The 26,780-nt window shown below is 35.4% G+C and overlaps 3 protein-coding genes across 3 annotated transcripts in view; 1 reads left to right on the forward strand and 2 right to left on the reverse strand.

Annotated features, from left to right (window-relative positions):
* The window catches only part of LOC126970205 (cadherin-23), a 50,846-nt gene that overhangs the window by 2,985 nt on the left and 21,081 nt on the right, over window positions 1–26,780 (forward strand). Inside the window, exons 2-8 of the mRNA XM_050815988.1 lie at window positions 15,657–15,864; window positions 17,535–17,678; window positions 19,657–19,805; window positions 21,068–21,196; window positions 23,114–23,332; window positions 24,054–24,266; window positions 25,554–26,378. Coding sequence (XP_050671945.1) covers window positions 15,657–15,864; window positions 17,535–17,678; window positions 19,657–19,805; window positions 21,068–21,196; window positions 23,114–23,332; window positions 24,054–24,266; window positions 25,554–26,378 — 1,887 coding nt within the window. The remainder of the gene's footprint in view (window positions 1–15,656; window positions 15,865–17,534; window positions 17,679–19,656; window positions 19,806–21,067; window positions 21,197–23,113; window positions 23,333–24,053; window positions 24,267–25,553; window positions 26,379–26,780) is intronic.
* LOC126980084 (uncharacterized) lies at window positions 595–5,793 on the reverse strand. Its single transcript, XM_050829702.1, has one exon. The coding sequence runs from the start codon at window positions 5,791–5,793 to the stop codon at window positions 595–597; it is 5,199 nt and encodes a 1,732-aa protein (XP_050685659.1).
* The window catches only part of LOC126970614 (uncharacterized protein ZK1073.1), a 255,934-nt gene continuing 246,139 nt past the window's right edge, over window positions 16,986–26,780 (reverse strand). The window contains exon 10 of the transcript XR_007730673.1: window positions 16,986–17,075. The gene's annotated coding sequence lies outside the window, so the exon portion shown is untranslated. The remainder of the gene's footprint in view (window positions 17,076–26,780) is intronic.

Consider the following 26,780-nt stretch of genomic DNA (forward strand, 5'->3'; position numbering starts at 1 on the left):
AAGTCTTTTTTGTATTATATTTAATAGAAAACGGATTCTTTGTATTAATTAATAATATGCTGTGTCATTAGTTATAATTAGACATTATCTTATTTATTAATAGGTAATTATAACTAAGGTAATTAGTTAATGTACAATTTTACCTGCGTAGGGATCCACACTCACTTATTAAAACACTGACACTCACATTAAAACACTATATTCACTCTGATAAAGAACAACAACAAAAATTCAAACCAACTAATTAATAGGGCAAAACGTTACATATCTTGTTAGCGCGAAGTAAACAACTACTAGCGCCATCTATCAATTTTTATACAAACTTTATATGAGTAACATCAAAAATCAGTTAACGCAGTTAGACATTCCGCCCACCAAGGATTTATCCTTTAAAAACTAAGAGCCTTCTAAACATTTTAACAACATATAATTTTACAGAAAACATAGAACAGCTGGTTCATAATAAATTACTGAACCGCCCACCGTGAACATCTCACAGAATTAAATACAAAATCCAAAAAAAAACTAAACAGTTTGTGATGAATTGAACTACTCAGACAATCTAATATACTTAAACTATAAAATTAAACCTAACTAAATACCACAATCATTTTCAAGTACACTTATTTTGCTTAAGGGTCTTTTTATAAAACCATTTTTACACTTAAGAGTAACAACCCTAGTTACATTGTCAGGTCCAACATGTTTCTGTGTAATTTTGCCTAAAATCCATTTAGATGGTGGAATGTTATCATCTCTTACAATGCAAACATCATTAAGTTTTGGTTCATACAATTTTGATTGCCACTTATATCTTTGATTTAAATTACATAAATATTCTTTAGACCACCTTTGCCAAAAGTCTCTAACTATTTTTTGAATTAACTTCCATCTATCTAATCTACTAGTATTACAGTCAATATAACTCTCATCACTAACATTTAATAAAGACTCACCTACCAAAAAATGACCAGGAGTCAATGGGAGAAGGTCATCTGCTTCATTACTAATTACGGAAATAGGACGCGAGTTTAAGCATGCTTCTATTTGTGATAGTACAGTAGCTAGCTCTTCGTATGTAAGAGTACTATCCCCGATAACTTTCTTCAAATGATTTTTAGCGCACCGTACTCCAGCTTCCCATAAGCCTCCAAAATTTGGTGACTGTGGTGGTATAAAATGCCACGTTGTAGATTCCAATGTTAATAGCTCGGCTATTTCATCTGGGAGGTTCGATTTAGCTCGATCGAACATGTCGCGTAATTGATTATCAGCACCAACAAAATTTGTGCCATTGTCGCTATATAGATCTTGACAATGGCCACGTCTAGATGTGAATCTTCTAAATGCTGCAATGAATCCCTTAGATGTTAAATCCGTCACAGCCTCAATGTGTATAGCACGTGTCACCATACAGACAAATACACAAATATATCCTTTGTAGGATTTCGCACCACGTCCTGGCGAAAACTTGATATTAACTGGTCCTGCATAATCTACCCCTGTTGCCTTGAATGGCTTGCATGGCTTTAACCTTGCTTCAGGAAGTTGTCCCATTAGCTGCACTCTATTCGCTTTTGAATGTCTTAAACAAGCAATACATCTCCTGAAATGCTTTTTGACCTGATCTCTAGCCCGTATTATCCAATATTTGGAACGAATGAAATTTAACATAACTTGTGGTCCCCCGTGAAGCGTTTTGCTATGCGCATCCGATACTAATAACTGTGTAAGATGAGACTTAGTCGGTATAATTATCGGATGCCGCGCGTCATAGCTTACGTTGGCCAAATCAATACGTCCACCTACCCTTAATAACCCCTTTTGATCCAAAATTGGGCAAAGAGTATGAAGAATGCTTCGTTTCGGTATTTCCTTTCCGTTCGCTAGTAACGTAATCTCTTCATTAAAAGCAAATTTCTGAGCTTGTTTAATGCACTTGTCTAATGTCTGATTCATTTCCTTTACAGTAATAAATCTAGGTAAAGCTTCTCTCTCAGTCTTTGGTAGTATTATTCTCCAACAGTACGAAATCACTCTTAACAATTTCGTTAAACTTGAAAATCTCATCCATTCAAAATCTTCTTTACTCTCTGTAACTTTCATTGAAATTATTCTTTCTTCTTCATGTGTCTCGTCTAGTTGTAGGTTAGGTACATTAATATCAATTTCTCTCAGCCACTGAGGTCCATGCCACCATAAATCATGTGATACCATTTCTGATGGATTTAATCCTCTTGAAGCGCAGTCTGAAGGGTTGGTCTCGGTCGAGACATGTCTCCATTGATCGTAGTCCATTATAGATAGAATTTCTGACACACGATTACTAACAAACGTTGACCATTTACTTGATCCCCCCTTCAGCCAAGCTAATACTATTGTCGAATCAGTCCAACCATATAGATTTTCCTTTGATGTAGGGATCACTTGAGATATTTCATTTAATAATTTCGCTGCAAGAACTGCGCCACACAATTCCAAACGCGGAATTGAAACTTCCTTCTCTATCGGCGCAACCTTAGTCTTAGCCGACACTAAATTCACATGCACAGATTTATCCTGATCAATGACCCGAATAAATACTGCTGCTGCATAAGCTGCCCTCGATGCGTCTGAAAACGCATGAAGTTCAACTCTGCTATCGCGTGAGCAACACATCCATCGAGGTATTCTAATTCTTTGAATTTCTACCAACTCCTTCCGAAATTGGAGCCACATTTCACTCAAGTCCTCAGTTAATGGATTGTCCCAATCTAACTGTGATTTCCATATTTTTTGGATTAATATCTTTGCTATGATGACTACAGGTGCGATCCAACCCATAGGATCATATAGTCGTGCAATGTTTGATAAAACTTGTCTTTTTGTGATTGGATATTTTACTTCTGGAATGTTGACTACGTACTCAAAATTGTCGGATTCTCGATTCCATTGAATACCCAAAACCTTCACCATATTATCTGTTTTAATAGGTAATGTGCTGCATTTATCGTTCTTATGATTGTCATCTCTGATATACTGCAACAGCTCTTGACTATTACTGCTCCACTTTTGTAATTCAAAACCACCAGACGTCATAAGTGCATTCATCTCTTCATAGATAATTTTACCTTCTTGAATCGTTTCACATCCAGTCATAAGATCGTCGATGTAGTAGTCATTTTTTGCAATTTCTGAAGCTACAGGAAACTTACTTTTCTCGTCTTCAGCCAAACGTTGTAAGCTTTTAACCGCAAGGTACGGTGCACATGCTGTTCCAAATGTCAATGTAAGTAGCTTGTAATGTTGGACGGGCATGTCTCGGCTTGGCCTCCATAAAATTCTCTGAAAATTGACATGTTTCGGATGAACAAGCACTTGCCTGTACATTTTTACCAGATCGGCAACGATGCAAATGGGATGTGTGCGCCACCTCATCAATATGTGTCTTAAGTCCTGCTGTATCTTGGGTCCAACCATAAGATTGTCATTTAGCGACACATCATTAACACCTTTGCTCGACGCGTTAAAAACAACACGAACTTTTGTTGTTTCCTTGTCATCTCTAACTACAGCGTGATGTGGCAAATAGACAGCTTTAGGATTGTCCACATCATCTGCTTCGACTAGAGCCATGTGATTAAGAGTAACATACTCACGTAATACTTTTCTGTATTCTTCATACAGCCTCGGATTTTTGTTTAGTCTTCTTTCTAAAGCCAGTAGTTTTCTCATTGCTATATCCTTTGATTGTCCGTACTGACATTCAGGATCCTCATTAGTAAACGGTAGTGTAACAATGAACCTTCCATCCTTGTCCCTTATAGTTGTAGCTTCATAGAGCGTTTCGCACATTTGCTCCTCCTTAGACAATCTTTTCTGAATTTTATCTGGTTCAGCTTCTAACTCCCAAAAACGCTTGAGATAATCGTCGTTGTCCTTGATTTGCAAATGCAAGCTAGTTATTTTAGTCTTAGCCGAAGATGAATTGGACACTTGTCCCGATAAAACCCAACCAAACGCCGTATTTTGCGCGATGAGATTTCCTTTAGGGTGTTTTATCATGCCCTCTAACAAAATATTTGCGTAAACTTCAGCTCCTAGTAAGATATCAATCTTACCCGGGGTTGCGTAATTCGGATCAGCTAACTCCAAGTCCTCAATCTCTAACCAATCAGGTGAATCTAGCTTTTCACATGGAAGCATTGATGTAAGCGAACCTAAAACATATGCGTTTACTTGAATATAAAATTCTGGATTGTGGCGTGACTCTAAATATAACATAACTAAATGTTTAATATGCATTTGACCATCTCCCAGACCTGATACGAACCCATTAACAGAAGTACGTTTTAAGCCAAGTAATTGAACCGCAGATTCTGTAACGAATGAGGCTTGCGAGCCTTGATCTAACAAACCACGCACTAAAAGTCTTTCACCATTACTTGATCGAGCCTTAAGAAGTGTTGTCGCCAGTAGAACATTATTACTCTGATTTTCACGCTTCGAGAAATTAGCCACGATTCTTGGTTCTGCTGTTGACGTACGTGCTTGAATAGTATTCTCAATCCCTGTTTTGGTGACTTCTTGTGAATTATGAGTGTTCTCTATGGATCCTTCTTTATCAAAGTGCAGCATCGTGTGGTGTCTTCTCCCACATTTCTTGCAGCATGTGGATTGTCGACATTTATTAACCACATGAGTGGGCTGCATGCAGTTGAAGCACAGACCCTTAGCTTGTACTAATTCTCTTCTCTGTTGTGTTGTCTGTTTTCCAAACTGCTTACATAGATTTAAGTAGTGATTATCTCCGCATAAAGCACACAAAGTATCTGGCTTCTTGCTCTCTTGTTGAACTGCTGTGTGAAATGATTTAGTTTTAGTGATTTGCTTTTTAGGTTGAAAACTTGTTTTAACTGTTTGCTTTCCGGAATCAATCATCTCCAAACTACGAAATCTAGCTTCAAGAAAGTCCACTAACTGCGACCAGGTAGGCAATTCCTCTGTTAGCATGCTTACTTGATTTTCCCACTGTTTGTGAGACTCTACGTCCAATCTAGAAACCACTATGTAAATCACTATTGTATCCCACGACCTTGTGTCGATACCCATATTGTTCAACGCCTTTAAGCAAGCGGTAGTTGTGTCCAGTAGTTGCTTGATAGAATGCGAAGACTCTGAAGTCGTTTGTTTTTGTGCGAATAATACTTTCATTATGGCATTTGTATTGTAACGTTTGTTGTTGTAACGTTTAGTCAGTTGCTTCCAAGCCTCTTCATAATTTCTTTCAGTGGTCGGAAAATTACGCAGCAAGCTTTCCGGTTCTCCAGATATACTACTCTTAAGGTAGTGTAGTTTTTGCACTGCAGATAATTTCTCGTTTCTGTGTATTAGCGACACAAACATATCGTGAAATGTTTGCCACTCCTCATATTTGCCAGAGAAAGACGGTAATTGTATTCTTGGAAGTTTGACTTCATCATATATCGGATTATTAGTTACTGAACTAGGTTTCTCTTGAAATATGTCTAATTTTTCTTTAAGTTCTGACACATATTCGGTATATAATTCCTCAAAAGTATCAAAGTCATCATTCTTGAAATACGATAAGCCATCTACTTGTTCAGTTGTAGCAATCTGAATAAGCTCTCTATGATTATTCTTAAATTCCGTATATAAATCTTCTAAAATTGTAATTCTTGTCTCTACATATGATTTGGTAACTCTTGATTTTGGGCTCTTCTTAAAGTTCGTCAATGATTTTTCTAATCTCGCAATTAATTCTGCTTGACTTTTAATTAATTTAGCAGCCATGTCTGCGTTCAAAATCACCAATAATCAAAGAATTAAATCAATCACTTATTAAATTTATAAATGATTACAAGTCCAAAATCGATCGAAACTTTTCTAAGTTGATGATATTGTAAATTCAGTAAAATATTACAAGTCCTAAATTGATAGAATTTTTCTAAGTTGATGATCTACTTGTATATTCTGTAAAATATTACAAGTCCCAAATTGATCAAAACTTTTCTAAGTCTTTGAAATACACAAGAGTCCAAAGTCCACTTTACAATTATCCCGGGTTTCGGCACCATGTACAATTTTACCTGCGTAGGGATCCACACTCACTTATTAAAACACTGACACTCACATTAAAACACTATATTCACTCTGATAAAGAACAACAACAAAAATTCAAACCAACTAATTAATAGGGCAAAACGTTACATATCTTGTTAGCGCGAAGTAAACAACTACTAGCGCCATCTATCAATTTTTATACAAACTTTATATGAGTAACATCAAAAATCAGTTAACGCAGTTAGACAGTTAATATAAGTTACACATAGAAATAGTTTCTTTCTCTCTCCATGTGCTCCAGCCAACTTTAGCCGAGCGTTACGTAGCGCAGTATGCTAGCTCAGTCTTATTCAATTGTAACAAAATAAGCCTAAAGAAGTTATAATTCAAAAATATTCAAGCTAACACATCCACTTAACCAGCACCAGTTAGGCGAAACATGCTTGTGGTACCCCGAGCCCTGTCCACCAGTAAACATTCTACCAGTGGGATGCTCCATTACACAGGAAACCGGCTAGACTATACGAGGGCTGCACTAAAAGTATCGGGAATGCAATATTTCCATTGTTTATGTCATATTAAAATCTTTTTAATTGAAAACTCCTTGGTTTTATAAATCGAATACAATTTATTTATTTAAAAAAAGATTCTCGGTCTTGTCACAAGGTCTTTTCAAACTTGTTTAGTCGTTGAGAAAATGGAATTGACTCGAGATAATTCTAGAGCGATGATTTATTATGACTTTCGAAGTGGTTTAACACAAAAACAGTGTGTTAACCGGATGATTTCTGCATTTGGTGATGAAGCCCCATCCAAAACCACAATTTACCGCCGGTTTGGTTCAACGTGGACGTGTCAAGCTCAGTGATGATCCCCGTCAAGGTCGTCCAAAAACTGCAGTCACCAAAGAAAACGTTGATGCTGTGCGTAAGCTGATTGAGGAAGATCGACATGTGATATACCGCGAAATTCAGGCAACCTTAGACATTGGCATGAGTCAAATACAAATAATCTTGCATTAGATCAACAATTAGGTGTAAAAAAGTTGTTTTCCCGATGGATACCGCATTATTTTGCTCTGTGAAGAGCAAAAAGCGGCTCGCGTTACTTGGTGCATCAGAACTCTCGAAAGATTCCACGCAGGATCCTCAAATGCTGTATACAACATCGTATCAGGTGACGAATCCTGGATATATGCGTACGAACCCGAAACAAAAAACCAGTCACGAGTTTGGGTGTTCGAAAATGAGTTAAAGCCAACAAAAATTGTTCGTTCACGGAGTGTTGCAAAAAAAATGGTGGCCACGTTTGTCTCCAAAACCGGTCATGTTGCGACTATTCCTCTTGAGGGACAAAGAACGGTTAATGCAGAATGATATGCTAGCATTTGTTTGCCACAGGTCGTTTCTGAACTCCGTACAGAGAACTGCAACCGCCGCATCATCCTCCATCACGACAATGCGAGTTCTCACACCGCGCACAGAACAAAAGAGTTTTTAGAGCAAGAAAACAGAATTATTACACCATCCGCCGTACAGCCCCGACCTAAGCCCTAATGATTTCTATACTTTCCCTAAAATAAAGAATAAATTGCGTGGTCAGAGATTTTCATCACCTGAAGAAGCTGTACACGCCTACAAAACGGCCATTTTGGAGACCCCAACTTCCGAATGGAATGGTTACTTCAATGATTGGTTCCATCGTATGGAAAGATGTGACAAATTTCGTGGAGAATACTTCGAAAAGCAATAAATACATTTTTATATAGTAATGTTGTGTCACTTCCTTGATTTCCGAAATTTTCAGTGCCGCCCTCGTAGGTACCACAATGGCGCCTATTTCTGCCATGAAGCAGTTATGTGTAAACATTACTGTGTTTCGGTCTGAAGGGCGCCGTTGCTAGTGAAATTACTTGGCACATGAGACTTTATATCTTGTGTCTCAAGGCGACGTCCGCAATTGTAGTGCCGCTCAGAATTTTTGGGTTTTTCAAGAATCCTGAGCGGCACTGCATAGTAATGGGTAGGGCGTATCAATTACCATCAGCTAAACGTCCTGATCGTCTTTATATAATTTTCAATTATGTTTATGGTGTACTCCGAGACGTAATTAATGCCATAAGTAATTGCTTAAATCTCTAATCAGCTAATCCGGAACTGCACTTAACATATATTAATTAATATTTAGTGGCCTTCAATTATTAAAGTCGACGAAGATAATTCAATAACTTAAAACACCTTCAAACACGTTGACGTTATTATTGTATTTACACTTAAGAATATTGAATTTCATTTTGGAGTAACAGTTAGACCAAGCTCAAAATAAAGTTTTCAGTGAAGGATGTGAGGATATCATAACCCTATTAACAAATTCTTAAGATTTCCAAATCGTGCTAAATGTCGACACTATTACAAAGAACAAAGCAGGTGGGTGGCTATTGTTAAGATTCAATTCACAATTAGTAATTTGAGTGTTCAGTGCTGACTGACCTAACAGATATAAATATACTTGTTAGTGTATAGTGTATCATAGGCTAAGATATTTCTAATGAAAATATCTTTAAACGAGCAATTCTTGTAAATATAAATATAAACTGAATCTCGGAAACGGCTCCAACGATTTTCATAATATTTAGTATCTCGTTATTATTATAAGTATTAATTTACTTTTTTTTCTTTTTTTGACTAACTCGTGTAAGCCTTTCAGTTTTTGACATTTGAGTGTTTTTGTTGCGTCACTTTGCATTCACATATTGTAATTGAAATGTTTTGTAATACAATTAAAATGTAAATCTTCACTTAAAAGAGTGGCAATGAGTTTCTTGCTACTTCTTCTCATTAGCTAAACCCTTTACGAAGTAGCGGTAAATTCAATAAGAAACCATATTTTTATTTTTTTTTGGACATTCATAAGTCTCATTTCCGTGACCTACATCAATAAAGTGTTTTTGAATTTGAATTCGAATTTAGTATACTGGGGATTTCGGGGGTGATATATCGATCTAGCTATCTAGACTATATAGGATTCAATTTAAAAAAATGTAGTTTTATCCGTGTTTAAATGAGGAACAGCTACAATAACATTAGAATACAAAGGTAAATTTTGCCACTGTTTCCTGTACAAGACAATAATAGCTCAGATGGGATATTGGGTCAACCGGAAAGCAGAAGACCCCGGTTCGAATCGAGATATCCTATTAATTTGTTTTTTTTTTGTTCAAGTTTTGTACATTCTGAAAAATTCGAGCAAGGTTGGTCGTCCGGATATTATTAATTAATACGATAGACATACTAACAAATACATCAATACACATACGCATCAAAGACCATTTAAAGTCGGAGGCTCCTTCGTACAGGATGCCGGCTAGATTATGGTTACCACAATGGCGCCTAATTCTGCCGTGAAGCAGTAATCTGTAAAGATTATTGTGCTTTGGTCTGAAGGGCACCGTAGCTCGTGATATTACTGGGAAAATGAGACTTAACATCTTATGTCTCAAGGAGACGAGCGCAATTGTAGTGTCGCTCAGAATTTTTGGGTATTTCACGAACTCTGGAGCGGCGCTGCATTGTAATGGAAAGAGCGTATCAATTACCATCAGCTGAACGTCCTGCTCGTCTCGTCCCTTATTTTCATAAACAAAACTTGGAAACAAACATCCATATTAATTATATTTAAATGTTTGCACCTACCGAGATTCGACCCCGGGACTTCTAACTTCGAGGGCAGGGTCATTAACCACTGTTTGGACTATCATTTAAATGAAGTTACAAAATAACAACATACAAAATAAAGCATAAGAGATGATTCATTTTTAAGTTTCAAGTGACGGTGGGAATATTTAAGATACCCCATTTTGTGATTAATTTGTAATGCCTAAAGACTCAAATCATAACAGACAGCGAGGAGCATCGTCAACTTAGGTGCTGGAGCCCTATTTTATTTATTTATTTATTTAATAAAGCCTATTACAATATTAAAACTATTACTAATTGATTTACAATATTTTTTATATATCATCCCACTGCTGGGCAAAGGCCTCCCCCTTCATTTTCCATTGGTCCTTATTGTATGTTGTGCGCGACCACATCACTCCTTCGTAATTTACTAGGTCGTCTCTCCATCTAGTACCAGGTCTACCTCTTCTTCTTTTGGCGTCTAATGTACCAGTTTATGCTATACTGCTCCATCTTTCGTTACTGGCCCTTGATATATGGCCTGCCCAATTCCATTTTGCAGTTTTTGCGATTCGTATTGTCTTTAACTTTACTTTTTTTCCGCATGTCATTCTTTGTTATTTTGTCTTTTAGTCTAATACATAATAAGTTTCTTTCTATATTTCTTTGCGTCACTTTTAGTCTTTTCGCTTGGTGTTTATTGAGCGCCCAGGTTTGGTAGCCATATGTTAGCGAGGGAGCAATACAGCTGTTAAATGTTTTTGATTTTAAGCTGAAAGGAACGTCTTTATTTTTTAGTATATGTTTCAGTGCCCAAAATTTATTCCATCCTAGTTGTATCCTCTTTTCTATCCCTATCTCTTGCCAACCCTTAAATGTTACTGTTTGACCGAGGTATGTGTATTTATTTACTTCTTCTAATGTATAATCATCTATCTTTAAATTCATATGTTCTTCCACGTTTTTCATTACTTTGGTTTTTTCCAAGTTCATTACGAGTCTAACTTTCTTGCTTTCTTCTTTTAGATCTTCTAACATTGTCTGTAAGTCTTTAGGTGTTTTTGAGAAAATAATTATGTCATCAGCAAATCTTAGATTGGTAAGGTTTTGACCACTTATATTAATTCCTAAGTTTTCCCATTTATCTTTGAGTCGAAAAAATATTTGCTGTAGAACTGAGTTGAATAGTTGGAGCCCTATTACCAAAATATAAATTTCAGTTGAGGGATCGTATCGATAGTGTTTTGTATCTGAAGATCTTATTCCCACTTGACATTTACATTTTCATTGTTTCACCCACTGACTTCTACTATAAAACACTGGAATGGAGGCTGTCAAAATGCTTTTGTGCCTGTTTGATATTCGCCATTTTGGCGCTGTTGGCCATGTAGCGAGACTCTGCGGTACTTAAACTATTGAAGACAACCTCAGCAAACATCGATAGATGGTGGGAAACTATTTACAAAAAAAAATGTGCACTTTATTACGTTGATTCTTGAAGTATAAATAGCACGGAAAACGAACGTAATTAATTCAAAATCTAAAAATACTTCAGAGTATTGTACGTTCCTTCGCAGCCATTTGTATTATACGTCAAAATTAGTTCTCTGGACGCTCGCGAATGGGGCTTCAGATAGGCACAAAAATTTCTTGTCAAACAGCCTGTCCAGTGGTATTTATACAGGTCAGTGGTTTCACCTCACTTTTTATGGTTATATCTATAGTTCCGAAACGAAATCCATCCGCACTATTCTTATCCGAAAAACTTTGGTAATAGGATTTAATTCGAAGTTCGTCGGTGTTTCGTTTCGGACCAAAACTTTGGCTTTCGATTTTGTTAATAAACGTCCAGGGGATCTACTCTCTTACTCCGAAACGAAACATCGTAAACGAACGAAATTTAATCCAAGTATCGGTAGTGACCTTACTCTATTTTGTTTAGGGACACATCGACGAAGTTTGGAACCATCGACAATATTCGTGAAAGAATGGAGAACGATTGAAATGAACATTATTTTTATCCAACTAATTTGAAGAGTTCTCTTACATGAAAAAGATGGGTAGCAACTAATGACAACCAAAATTATCTGTAAAAACACGCAATGTAAACATGTCAACTTAGTATTTACAATTTTTTGTTTAAATTCTATAAAAAGTTTTCTAAAAATAGTTTTCAGCTTTAGAAATGCGAAATGTCAAACAATGACGTTCGGGACAATACTTCGGAACGAATGGAACCGTAGTAGTAGGAAACACCCGAAACTTCGATCGAAACTTCGTTTTTCGTCGAATAAGAGTACACCTACTGTTTCGATTTCGTTATAGGTATCATGTGTGGCTACAGACAACGTAACAATGTAGGTTAAGTTACACAGAACACTCTTACTTCAACCGAGAATTGTAACATGTTATTAGCACCTACAAACTTCCCACAATACCATTGTTTATTATTTATTCCTCGTTCATTGACACATAGGAAACAGAACTTCAGTTTTATACCGTTTTTTTATAGCGAGCCAGGAAACCATGTAGCAAAATCTAGCTTTTTATAAGAACTGCATAAAGTTATAAAAAAATTATTAATAACTGATTGCTTAAGATGTAAAAATAAGTGAAAAAAATTTTATGTTAATTAAAATGTGCCATTAAATTTGTTTTAACCAGAAATACCTAGTTAATCTTTATTCATTTGTAGGATGGCGTTGTACATTTAAAATCAGCCTTTATGCTTAATTTATATTAAAATAAATACGGAAATGAACGAGATATTCGTGACAATCCGGTCAGTTCATATCATTCAAACGTGATACATGACGTAAATGACAAAAGTGTGACATAATAGATATAAGCTATAGATATAGTTATGATGCAAAGAATTTCTCACAACTTTATCGAGACATCACTTTTGAGTCGTTATAACAGTAACCTTTCGTACAGTGTTGATGAAAGGCATAAAAGGCATTTGTTTTCTCAAAATTGATTCCTTTAGAATTCTTTTTGATGCCATTAATTCTAATATACTAGATACTACTGCTATTTCGGAAACAAATGGCGGTCTGAGATAGAAGAAGCGGCGCAAGAAACTCTCCCAGTATTTGCGCTCTTTTTAATGACATATACAATATTGTACTGTCATTGCTATTGCTATAAAATAATCATTTTCTAGTCCCAGGCTATCGGATCTCGGATCACTTAGATATTCAGCTGTGAAGTAGTACCTAGGATTTACGACAGAACCACTTTTTAATAAAACATTTAAATTTTTTATAGATAATGCCTGAACAGTGGCTGGACTTTATTTTAAAAGTGTACACATTTATCCTTAAGCTATTATGTATCTTATGAAGCCTTCTACTACTATATGTATATACTACTATATGATACTACTTATAACATAAATCAATATTCAATCACCATCAAAATAAAAAGTTTGTGAGCATCGTTTTATATCCATATACCTTTTACACCGTTTATAAATATTTATGGAGGTTAATAGGAGGTTTTCCTCCCTCCCAGGAAACTTTAATGGCGGCTACTTGGGTGCTTTACTAGATAGAGTGCAGAGCCTATTCAATAGAGTTATATGAAAACAACAGTCTAATATCGGTCTCAAAATCCTTAGAAAACAGAGATGTGCTCCACAATATTTCTAGATTTCGCGCAGGTTGTCGATAAAGTTTGGCATAAAGGGCTTATTTACAAGCTAAGAATGGCTATACCAAAACCATTTGCAGATATTCTTAAATCTTATATTACTAATAGATATTTTAGGATTCTAAAATAGTATGTCTGCTTAGAAATTAAGATGATAAGAGCTGGAGTGCCTCAGGGAAGTGTATTAGGTCCATTGTACCGACTATAAAAAAATACATTCCTGATTAAAAAAAATAACACTGTTGCGACCTTTGCTGATGATATTGGTCTAATGGACTTAAAAAGATTCGTTATAGTAACCGTAAAAAGGCAGCAGAGTCAACAGAGCGGTAAATACAGTCGTGAAAAGGACTACAAATGCAGAATTAAACTTAAGTTAAACTATTGATGTAAACTTTTGTTATATGTTATTGAAACCAGATTACGAGCCAGTTTACATTAACAAGAAAATAGTACTATACGAAAATAAAATCAAATATCTGGGCATAACCTTTGGAATAAAGCTCCGCTTGAAGATTCATGTCAAGAAAAAATGGAGAACAATTAGAACTTTGTTTTAAAAAAAAAATTCTGGCCTCTAGGAACACACTCCAAGATGTCAGTACAAAATAAAGTTTTATTCTACAAACAAGTCCTTAGGCCTGTATGAACTTATGGGGTCCAGCTGGGGGTGTACCAGACAAACAAATATTTAAATCGCACAACGCTTCTAGAATAAAGTATTAAGGGAAATTTATAACGCACCTTGGCACATTCGAAGCAGCGATCTAAAGATCATTATAATAGACTTCATCATCACTTGAATATCTATGCAGTCCAGCTCCTTGTCACCACTGAATTACTAAGAATACTAAAACGAACAAAACCATCTGATTAAGTGTCCAGTCGTAAGAGGCGACTAAAGGATACATAGAATGGAGGATGAGCAACAGCATCCTTCCGAAAAAGCTCCACCATCAACTGCATTTGCCAACCCGCCTGCCAAGCGTGGCGATTGTGGCAAAACCACAAGTGAATTAATGTAAAACAATATAAAAATATTGATATTATAAAAGACACATGAACAAAGGGTCTTCCTCTTAATAAGGACATTAAGAAAAGTACTAATGGACACATTCTTAGTTTAATCTATCTAGCCGTCTAAGTTTAAATAGAATCACTTATTAACCTAAGTTTAAGCCAGATTATAATTCAAGTGGGTAAACATTATAATAATTATTATATTTTTATGTTCCCTAGAGGAAAAATAGAAACATGAAAACAATGTATTCCGTAATGATTCTACTAAAAATGCCATTTAAATCAACGCCTGACGAATTATGTGTCAGGAGATGAAGTGGTCCGTGATGAATTTACTGTGAATACGTACATTTTGTCTTTGTATAGAATACTGATACAAAACTGCAATCATTATGCAATATAACCAAGATATCAAAATTAAATAAATTTGATATCCGTGTTGGGTCATGCTCAAACAAGAAATGCAAGCGGAAGTCACACCTACAGTTGATTCTGATTTGTAACGGCTTCAACATTCACTGCATTCGATGTAAGATATTAACGTGTTCACGGATCAAAACGAAGCATTTCAAGAATATATTCTTACCTTGGACCGAGGAAAATAATCTCTGCTCGGTATGAAATCTCGGAAATCTGTTTTCCCCAGAGATAAGGCCTAGGTCGGTTTTTCACCCTTAAAAATCCCCGTGTTATAAGATATATCAAAATCATTAGAGCTGATTCCATGATACGCCAAATAAAGATACAAAAATAAATATATTCTTATAAGTATAAGAACTGCTCCTTGACACATCCCTTGCGCCTGCAGTCGCCACCTGCTCAACTGTTTTGGCGCCAAACCCGGCGCGGCCACTTGAGACGCTATAGCTACTTGTGTTTACATTAGCTGTGGTATCATTATGCGGTTTTTATTACGGGTTGCTAGATAAACAAGTGTGGTTATTGTAAACAAAAAACGTGATTAGTGATAGATTCGTGCTGTGATATCGCCGCATTTTCAGAATTTGTACGAGAAATTGTGACTATTTTGCTAAACGCGTCAAAATAAAACTACTGCAATTGATGAATTCTTTGTATTATTTTGTCTGTAGTGGACACTTTATAATAATACGATCTTTTGATTTCTTTAAAAAAAAAAAATTGCAAAATAGAAATAATATGGAAGATATAGTACTTACGCGAGTTGTTAACTCCCGTGTTGTTATTTTGTTAAAACTTTAAATATTTACTTTTATTTTTCAGATGGCCGAAATAATCTTTCAACGCCGGAAAGCTGCGACGATATTTATGGAGCCAAGTCCGGTGTTAATCATAATTTTAGTGTTCCTGCAAATGTGCTCCTCCCAGGTTATCAACAGAGTACCACACTTTGTGCCACAGACGGGTGATATGTCAACGTTCAGCTTAGCTGAGGACACACCAGTGGGAACGCCTGTCTACCAGTTAAAAGGTAAAAGCATATAATATGATTATCCTTGGACAATAATTTTGTCAAGTAGTGCTGGGTCTGTCTTATTTACCTTATACTACTACATTTTTTAAACGCTTTTTATTAGCTTCCATTTATATTCCATTTTTATTAACCCCAGTATCAGCTCAATCCATTTGACCGCGTGCAACGCAGAGTATCTCGAAATGTCGGGGATCACTTGGCGTTGCGTAGAGACGTCGCTTCATTGTGTGTCTTCTACCGCATTTATCACGGGGAGTGTTCCGAAGAGCTGTTTAACCTGATTCCTGCCGCCGAATTTCACCTTCGCACGACACGCCACAAGTTAGGATATCATCCCCACCATCTGGATGTGTGGTGCCTCCACAGTGCCGTTTTCAAGGAGCTTTCTTCCACGTACTACAAAGCTGTGGAATGAGCTTCCTTGTGCGGTGTTTCCGGGACGATACGACATGGGTACCTTCAAAAAAAGCGCGTACATTTTCCTTAAAGGCCGGCAACGCTGCTGTAATTCCTCTGGTGTTGCAAGAGATTGTGGGCGGCGGTGATCACTTAACAACAGGTGACCCGTACGCTCGTTTGTCCTCCTATTCCATAAAAAAAAAGCTTCACCTGTATGTATATATTTTGTTTGTAACCGACTCATTTGGGTGTGATTTTGACCCACTTTAAACGGCCAGATTTCGATCATACATTAATTCAATACAATTAATTCAAATAACGACAATACATTAATTTGATAAAATTATTCAATTTTTCCTCTTTTCAAATTAGGATTTTTGTTAATTTATACAATTTTTATCTATCGTCGATAAGGCAGGAAATGATGTAAATTTCAACCATCATCTTTAACTGATTTATCTAATATTAGGAAATTTTCGAATTTTCTGCTTTTTAGCGTATGTTTTAGTTTTTTTTAAACTATTATAATATAATATTATTATTTATAGTGCTCTATTAATATTACATCTCATATCATTCAAGATATACGACTATACTTATATAATACGACGATGTGTATATGCCGCAGGTATATTGTCAAAGCCGTGATATTATAACTTTGCGATAGATTTTCAATCGACTTCATTTATTACATTTTAAGGGCCTCATTTTACGGCAATTCCCAATATTCAGTCTATCTCTTACTTGAGATGAAAATCGTAACTATCGTTGACTTTTCTGTCCCAATAAACTTATCGACGGTAACTCACCTTATCCGTACTCGCTGTCTGTCAATGGGACGGCGTATAGCTTACCAGCGATAGAAGTTTGGCGTTATAAGGCGATAAGAATGACTTATTGGGTATATTGGGACAGCTTCAGATTATTGACAGCTAATTACTGACAGTAGAAGGTTGTAATTTATCTCTATCTGTAGATAGTATATTGGGAACGGCCGTTAGTGACATTGTAATGTCACGGGTACACTATAGTGATATTGTAAGGCAATAATATTTTGCCAATTTTACTGGTCGTTTAGTTTATGATATAAATGTAGTTTTTTGTTAAGTTTATGATATTTTCTGTTTCTTGTATTTTTTTTTTATTATTTTTATTATTATTAGTTATTTTTTAGAGAATATTAACAAACTGAAACTTTTTGCCTAGTATTAAATTTATAACAAAACTGCCTATAGAGTGTTAAATGCAAGTGATGGAATTTTTTTTAGGAATCGATCCTGATAATGGTCCGTTAAGATACTCCATATCAGGACAGTACTTCACCGTGGATCCAGTAACCGGTGTGGTGACCCTGGCGAGGAAACTAGACCGAGAGGAGATGGAGTCACTCGAACTTGTCATCAGTATCACAGGTAATTTTTGAGACAATTTTATTTTTTCTTATTATAATATTATTAGCAGTTATAAAACGGTATGAATTAAAACAAAAACGCCTTTTTTACAACAACGAATTATTTTTAATGTATTTCATAATTAGAAAATTATTTCTTACAATTTTATTAGATTATATTTATGAAAGATACGAGAATATGACTAAAATGCTCACATAATGCCTCTATTTATTTACGGTATGTGTGGATTGATGCATCTACTATACTCAATAACTCTTGTGTTTATAAGTATTAATTTACTTTTTTTTCTTTTTTTGACTTACTCATGCAAGCCTTTCAGTTTTTGACATTTGAGTATTTTGTTGCACTTTGCATATATTGTAATTGAAATGATTTGTAAAACAACTAAAATGTCAATCTTCACTTAAAAGGGTGGCAATGAGTTTCTTGCTACTTCTTCTCATTAGCTCAACCCTTTACGAAGTAGCAGTAAAATCAATAAGAAACAATATTTTTATATTTTTTTTTGACATTCATAAGTGTCATTTCTGTGACCTACATGAATAAAGTGTTTTTGAATTTGAATTTGAATAAACTATTTTATTCAAATTCAAATATTTTTATTCAAATTCACTTATTGAATGATATGAAAAAACTACCACCCATTTAAAATAGACTGCCTCAGACCTGAGAAGAACGGGCGCAGTTTAGAATACCTAATATAAAATATAATAAACACAAATCGGCAAATACGGTGTCCATGGAGCTGGCAACATTACCTACCAATATAATGAATTACTTATATGGCTTACCATCTGACAGAACATGCTAGAACTTGGTTCATCATTCAACGTTTTGAAAGTCGAGGCTTTTTCAACTCTTTTACGAGTCTGTATTCTGATAAGAAATATAAATATACTTGTACATATACAAATGCATTTTATCATTAATAACTTGGGAGTATATATTCATATTAATCATACAACAATTTCACCTTCCGGGCTCGAACTCGGGACCCACGGGCTTACACTTTCAACAGAAGGAAAAATAATATTATCCAAAATAAGTGTCCATGCAAGAATTCTCAGTGTGGTTTCAGCATAATATTATATTTATATTAGTATTATTATTATACTAGCTGACCCGACAGACGTTGTTCTGTATATAATAAATAAAATAATGTTTTTATATGAATTTGTCAATAATATATCATAACATCAAAAATTACTTCGTAAAATATGCACCCTGCTGTCGTAATGAAATTATTTCACAGCAGAACTGTCAAACCGTATGTCAATAAATTCTCTCATAGAAATTATGTATGGACACATCAAAGTAAAAACAAATTTGTTGTTTTTATTTAATTTAGGATTATTTTCCTATTTATTAACCTCTCAAACCTTCTCTGGTCTTCCTCAAATAATTCAAGACCTAAATTTACTAAATCGGTCCAGCCGTTCTCGAGTTTTAGCGAGACTAACGAACAGCAATTCATTTTTATGTATAAAGACTAGGAGTGAAACAGCCTAGACTCATGGATCGATCTTCACCATTAATGCTCCATGATAACACGAGACAGATACAGCACGAGATACCGTTTTATCTCTACAGGAACCGCAATTAGAAACCATTCGTCACCCTCCGTATTCGCCAGATCTTGCTCCAATTAACAACCATTATTTTCGTGATTTGGAGAATTTTCTACGTGATATAAAGTTTTCTTCTCTGAGGCAGTACAAAATGCTTTCACACAGTTTGTCGAATCTAGATCACCAGAGTTCTATCTCAAAGGCATAAATGACCTTAGTATTATTATAGATAGCAACAATGTATAAACATTAATGTTAATTATTTAAAAACATGTTAAATTGAAAATAAACGAATTTCTATTTTTCAGTACAAATCGGCTTTAACCCCTTATATCCTAATATTATATTTATATTTTATATTAACTGAGACATAGATTGCAATTTGATTGTGAAGTTGTGTTCTTTTTAAGACGAGGGTATCGCCAATACTGAACCAAACACAATATCATTACGGCGAGTGATTCCCGTGAAAGACATCAACGACAACCCGCCTGTGTTCCACAACAGGCCCTACATCGTGAACATCAGCGAGGCGACCGCTGTCGGAACTGAAATTGAGGTAATCATCATCATCACATTAACACCCTTGTTTCACAGGAAATCATTTTAGGGTTCCGTAGCCAAATGGTAAACACCGGAACTCGTATAGATTCGTCATATTGTCTGTCTGTTTGTAAGTTAAAACATTAGCGCGCCGATTTTATTCTGAGTTTAATAGTTCAACAATCATTTATGGTGGGGATGGCGAATGGTAGACTATAATGTTCGGGTAAATTCGGTTCGAGTCGAGTTAGTGAGACTCACTAGGTGATCGTAGTAGTTGTTCGTATTATCAACCTGCCTTTGTTGAAGTTTTATATTTCTGTAGATGTGTGGTTTTAAAGACACACTGTTCCCTTTTCTTGGAGTTATACTTCTTTAAGCGCGTTATGAAAAAATGATGAAAATAAATTTTTAAGATGCGCGCGCATCACTGTAACACAAAAGTAAGAGTTTGAAGTTGGTTCCTAATTTTCTGACTTTTGCGTCATTAGTTATTCTTTTTTTTGGTTTCTTCGTCCATTATTAGGACAGGCAAAGGGTTCAAGCCCATAGAGCCGTATTCATTATTTAATAATGAATTGTCAAAGCCATCTTTGCAAGATTTTCACAAAATTGTTCTTTCAACAAACGTAGATTAGCACGAGGAATAAAATAATCAGTTTAATGATTTTTGCTTCGTTAGGCCCAAGAAGTATAACTTCTTGCGTTCATACATAAGTTTTTTTTTTTCACACACTTTTTTTTTATCTCAATGTTTCAGATGTTCTGCTGCATGTTCATGAGCTCAAATGTCACTTAATTGTAATTGCTTGGGACAGAATAGTAGGGCGGTTCGTTCATTTGCCTATATGTTAGCATATTTTCATCGATTTACCGTCTGAACTATGTTGAATTATTCAATTATGTACTTATATAATTAAAATAAAACAAAATGTTTTTTTTTATTTCAGTGTCTAGAAATACACGCATAAAGTTTTAAAAAGCAATAATAAACCCGTAAAGTTCTAATTTAATTAAGATATTCTATTAAAATATTAAGGTATTTATTTTATTTATTAATAAAACCGTTATTGATAACGCGTTAATACTTATAAAATAATCCGCTATTTTCCCACACTCTATAATCACTCCACTGCACATAAGTAGGCATAAGAACCAAAGAAACCAGTCGTGACGTCTATTTGGCTACACATTTTATGCATTTCAATAAAATTTTTGGTAACGAGGTAGCATCACTTTAAAAATAGTTTTCTGATGTGTCTTTCTTTTCTTCCGAAGGTATCGCCAAACATCATAGTGACTGATGATGATGAGGGTGATAACGCGAAGATCGTTGTGACGTGCACGCCCAAGGAAAGAGGTAGCGACGCTGAGGCTTGTGCCACCTTCAGGATTGATACTCATATGGTAAGTAGTGGTAGTGGGAATATTAGTCACGTGGAAACAGTGGCCAACTTTGTCTTTAATCTTCTTCTTCTTCGTCGGATTACTCTTGACAGAGCAGTCGTGGTCACGTCGAACGACGAACGATTCTACGCCAGTTATCCCTGGTTGTTGCTTCTCTGGCACATGTGTTAATGTCTCGTGTGCTAACTTCTTAACATCGTACTACACGGTGGCCTCAGCAAACAGGAGGTTTACCTAAGGGGAGTGTTGGTTAGGGCTTTGATCTGGTCTATCCAGTGCCTAGGGGAGCGTCCTCTTGACCTACTGCCGTTGACCATTCCCTGAACAACAAGTCTCTCTATGGCATGCTCTCCACTTTATCTATTTCTCTATGTCTTTATTAAGGTTCACAAATTGAAAGTAAACCTGATACCCCGTTCGTAGCACTGGCTTAGACTGTTAATTTATGTCATCAATTTTAAGCCACCCAAATAATTTTAGACAATATTATAAGTTTCTATATGGAAAAGGATGATAAGCTAGCGTAAGTGATCACCGTCGGTCACATTCTCTTGCAACACCAGAGGAATCACCGGAGCGTTGCCGGTATGTCACTGGCTAAAAAAGTTACGAACAATAAGGGGAATATTATGTCAGATTCATGCTCAAATGTATCCGAAGAAAATTATAATGTGTTTGTACAACTTTGTTATTTGAATTTAATTAAATCTTTGGTATTAAATTTCTTGTCTAGTTACCGGAAAAATGTCATATACTCTTATATTATTTCAACTAAGAATGGGAGCGGTGATCACCTAACACCAGATAACTAAGCACTCGTAAGATCAGAAATGAGGAGATCCGTAGGAGAACCAAAGTAACCGACATCGTCCAAACGATTGCGAAACTGAAGTGGCAGTGGGCAGGGCACATAGTTCGACGGATAGATGGCCGCTGGGGCAGTAAAGTCCTAGAATGGCGACCACGTACCGGAAGACGCAGTGTTGGCAGGCCCCCCACAAGATGGACCGACGATCTCGTCAAGTTCGCCGGAATACGTTGGATGAGGGCAGCGCAGGACCGATCGTCGTGGAAATTTTTGGGGGAGGCCTTTGTCCAGCAGTGGACGTTTTCCGGCTGATAATGACGAAGACCTGATTTACCTATCATTTAAAAAACAGAAAATGCTAAAGGCTGAACATCATGTTATCAGTGCGTTCTATTCAGATAGGTGTCGAGATGGCTAGCTCAGCCCAGTGATATTTTTGCAAGCACGAATAGTAATTTGATTTGGATGGCGTCGTAGTTAGTGAAGTAACTGGGTAATTGATATTTCTTTCTTTTTCTCATGTATTGTGTCAGTGTGACATAATATGTATCATGAGTGGTACTGTATGACCTGTTTAACTTACCCTGAGTGTCTTACTAATCTTGTTACATCTTTTCATGTAGAGAATCGATGATGCTGAGGCCGTTGCTTTTAATTGTGTGAAGTTCCAGTTAAATAGCAGGCACATACTGATCTTTTACTAAACTTTTGAATACGAATGCTTAACAATTTGTTATGTTTTTAAAGTGATAACCCTCACTTCTAGGATTAATACACAAATAAAATTTGAAAACAAAATTCGTGCCACAACCTGATAGTTGAACAAAGCATACAAGATTTTATGACGATATGTCACTCGAACGGTTAGCTCAGTTGGGAGAGCACTGGTACGGAACGCCAGAGGTCGTGGGTTCGAGCCCCGCATCGTTCATAAAATTTTGTTTTTAAATTTTATTTGTATACTGAAGTTATATGTATACGGTGAAAGAAACCTTTGTGAGAAAACCTGCACAGGAGTTGTGAAGTACCCACCAACCGTTTTCACACAAAATAGGCACTTATAATATATAATCTTATACCTATTTATAAAATAAACAATTGATTAACAGATAACGCCTAACAAGTATCAAGTCCGCATATTCCTCGCGACAGCCCTGGACTTCGAGAGCCGCACGGCGTACATAATAAGTCTGGAAGCCCACGACTCGTCCGCTCGTCCGCTCCGCTCCTTAGCCAGCGTGTCCGCGGCGGTGCGCGACGTACAAGACCAGCCACCGCTATTTCTCAACGCGCCTTACTCCGCTACAGTAGCCGAGAATACGCCCCAGGTGAGTACCGGAGTTGCAATGAATATCCGTCTTCATCCATCGCGCTATAAGTTAAAGTATTTCGTTTATTTTATCATCACATCTCATTTTTCATTTAAGTAGATGCCCATAGTCTCGGTTTTTATAAGCCTAGCTGCATCTTCATTTTACCCCAATCGCATATGTTATATACATGTACCCTATACATAAATGTATATATTATATATATATATATATATATATATATGTGTATATATATATATAAAAATGAATTGCTGTTCGTTAGTCTCGCTAAAACTCGAGAACGACTGGACCGATTTGGCCAATTTAGGTCTTGAATTATTTGTGGAAGTCCAGGGAAGGTTTAAAAGGTGAATAAATAGGAAAATGCTGCTGTATTAAATAAAAACAACAAATTTGTTTTTCCTTTGATGTGTCCATACATAAATTCTATGAAAGAATTTATTGACGCACGGTTTGACAGTTCTGCTGTGAAACAATTTCATTACGACAGCAGGGTGCATATTTTACGAAGTAATTTTTGATGTTATGGACAAATTCACATAAAAACATTATTTTATTTATTATATACAGAACAACGTCTGTCGGGTCAGCTAGTTATATTATAAAATCAGTGTCATCTATGTGGGAAATGCTGCCAGTAAACTTGGTTTTCATTCCATGTAATCATATTATTATTAAGTATTTTAAAAATGGTCAAAATAATTACATACAATTTCAGGACGTAAGTATAATGGAAATAATGGCCAAAGATGGAGATACTGCGAACCAGCGACCAGTGCTACTGACCCTCGAGGGAGATGTTTTGAACTACTTCAGGTTGCTTCCCGACAGACCCATGGGTCGAGCTACACTGGTCACCACAGATGTGCCTATCGACAGAGAGAGTGACGTGGTTATACAAAATGGAGGCGTTTACTCTTTTTCTGTAAAGGTAATTATTGACATTGATTATGTGTACGTTGATGACTATGCTGGTCTTTAATTCACCCTATTCTGGTCTATTAAAGACCCTAATAATAATAATAATAATATATTTATTTGCAAAAAACATAGTATACAATGGTGTTTAAATTTAAATAAATAATAAGAGCTTACATGTTTTGCCAGCACTATTCCTAGCATGCAAATATTTAAACACAATGAATATAATCAGAATTTCATTTCCATAAATTCCTTAATACTATAAAAATTATAATCATTTAGCCAACTATATAGCTTATTCTTGAATAATCTACAATTTAAATTTTTTATGCTACTCGGTAACTTATTATAAATACGAACACAATTACATACACAACTTTTATTATATTTGGTAGTTTTTGGAACATCATGAAGAACGAGTCTTTGTGGATCACGTCGTTTCCGCGGATTTAGATCATTAGCTGATTTAAACAATTCTTTATTTTTTTTTACAAACATACATATCTCGAAGATGTAAAGCGACGGCAAAGGTAACAATCCTAGTTTTTTAAATATGGGTTGACACGATTGCTCAGGATGCATCCCGTACATTGCCCTAATACACTTTTTTTGAGCAATAAATGCTCTCTTGATATCTGTGCTGTGTCCCCATAATATAAGCCCGTAGCGCAGTACCGATTCTACATGTGCGTGATAAGTCATTATAGCAGTTTTTAAGCTTGTTACTCTTTTGACTTGCTTAAGCGCATATACGAACTTATTTATTCTCTTACATATATTATCTACTTGCTCTTTCCAATTGAAGTTCTCATCTATTATTACTCCTAGAAACTTTGTATGTGCTTCTTCTTTAATTGTCGTTATTTTTAGTTGTATATTGTATTTAGGATTATAACATTTATTGAAATTGATATATACGGATTTATTAAGATTTATTTTCAAATTATTTATATCAAGCCATTGTATTAATTTATTTATAGTGTTATTAATTTCAATCTTCAATCTAGTCTGATTAAAAGGCGTAAGTGTTGTAAATAAATAAATAAAAATTATATTCATCAAATCATCCTGAAAACTGCATGCCGTATACAATAAAATGTATTAATCATGAAATTAACAATTATAACAGTTAATGTAATTGTAGTAATTTTAGATATTACCATCTCGTATTGAAACATTCTCTGAAGAAGTAAATCTTACTTAACTAACTCAACCATACCTGCCTTTTTTCTATATTTTAGAATACTTCAGAATATTAATATTTAAGGTCACAAATATTAACCATACATTTTTTCAGGCGACAGAATTAATAAACAATGAAGTTCCATCAGATTTCACAGTTATTCCGATCACAATTATCGTAACCGACGTTGATGATCACATACCGAAATTTAATAAAGATACCTTCGATATATCGATACCAGAAAACATCGAGAATGGAAGCCCTATACCTGGACTGTCTATTTACGTTGAAGACATAGATTTAGGTGAAAATAGTAGATATAACCTACATTTACGAGATGTCTACAATTCAGAGGGAGTTTTCTCACTTACAACTACCCGCGGAGAAGGTAGAGCACCTATAAGTGTTAAAGTAAAAGATTCCTCTAAACTCGACTACGATGTCTATGATGATGATAAAAGAATGTTCAGCTTTGATATTGTCACATCCGTAAACGGTGAAGAGCTTTCTTATGCCAGAGTTAACGTAAAACTTCTGGATGTAAATGATAACGGTCCTATATTCAAAGAACAGAATTATAAATTCAATGTCTTAGAAAATTCACCGATTGAAACTAAATTAGGTGAAGTTCAAGCCACAGATAAAGACTACGGCATATTTGGTGAACTTGAATATTCCCTGTCTGGGTTCGGGTCTAACTTTTTTAAGACTGATATAAACAAAGGTGGTATATATGTTGCTAGAGAGCTCGATTATGAAAGTCAAAAGAGTTACAGTTTGACTCTGTTCGCAAAAGATGGTGGCGGAAAGATTTCTTCAACAAGTATATTTATTGAAGTATTGGATGAAAACGATAACATGCCTATGTTTGAAGCGCTAGAGTACACACGTACCATCAGAGAAGGTGCTACTAGTTTTGAACCACTTTTAGTTGTTAGGGTGAGTAAACCTAATTCAAATGTATTAAGCTCCACCATTCACATAATATAGGTATATTGTAAATAAATACCAACAAATGAATTTTATTGCAATAAAACTGTAATGACGGTTGACAACCCTCTGCTCGTATTAACATTCCAGTCACATATTTATCATTGCGCACTGTAGGTATTTTCTAAAGCCTTCATGACAAGCCCTAACATTGTCTTGAATCAATAAAACATTTTCAGGTTCATTTCTATTATTAAGTAGATTATATTATGAACAATTACAGTAAATTTATAATGATGTAAGTTAGAATAGATTATAATATTGATTTATAGCTCTTGCTTCCTAGAAATATTTCTACTTATTTTTTAATTTATATTTTTTGATTATTGTATGTAAAATGTTTGATTATTT

The sequence above is a fragment of the Leptidea sinapis genome, chromosome 1 (assembly GCF_905404315.1).
Source record: "Leptidea sinapis chromosome 1, ilLepSina1.1, whole genome shotgun sequence".
NCBI classification, from domain to species: Eukaryota; Metazoa; Arthropoda; class Insecta; order Lepidoptera; family Pieridae; genus Leptidea; species Leptidea sinapis.

Coding starts and splice junctions, on each gene's coding strand:
- LOC126980084 (XM_050829702.1), bottom strand. CDS start 5,793: ATGGCTGCTAAATTAATTAAAAGTCAAGCAGAATTAATTGCGAGATTA.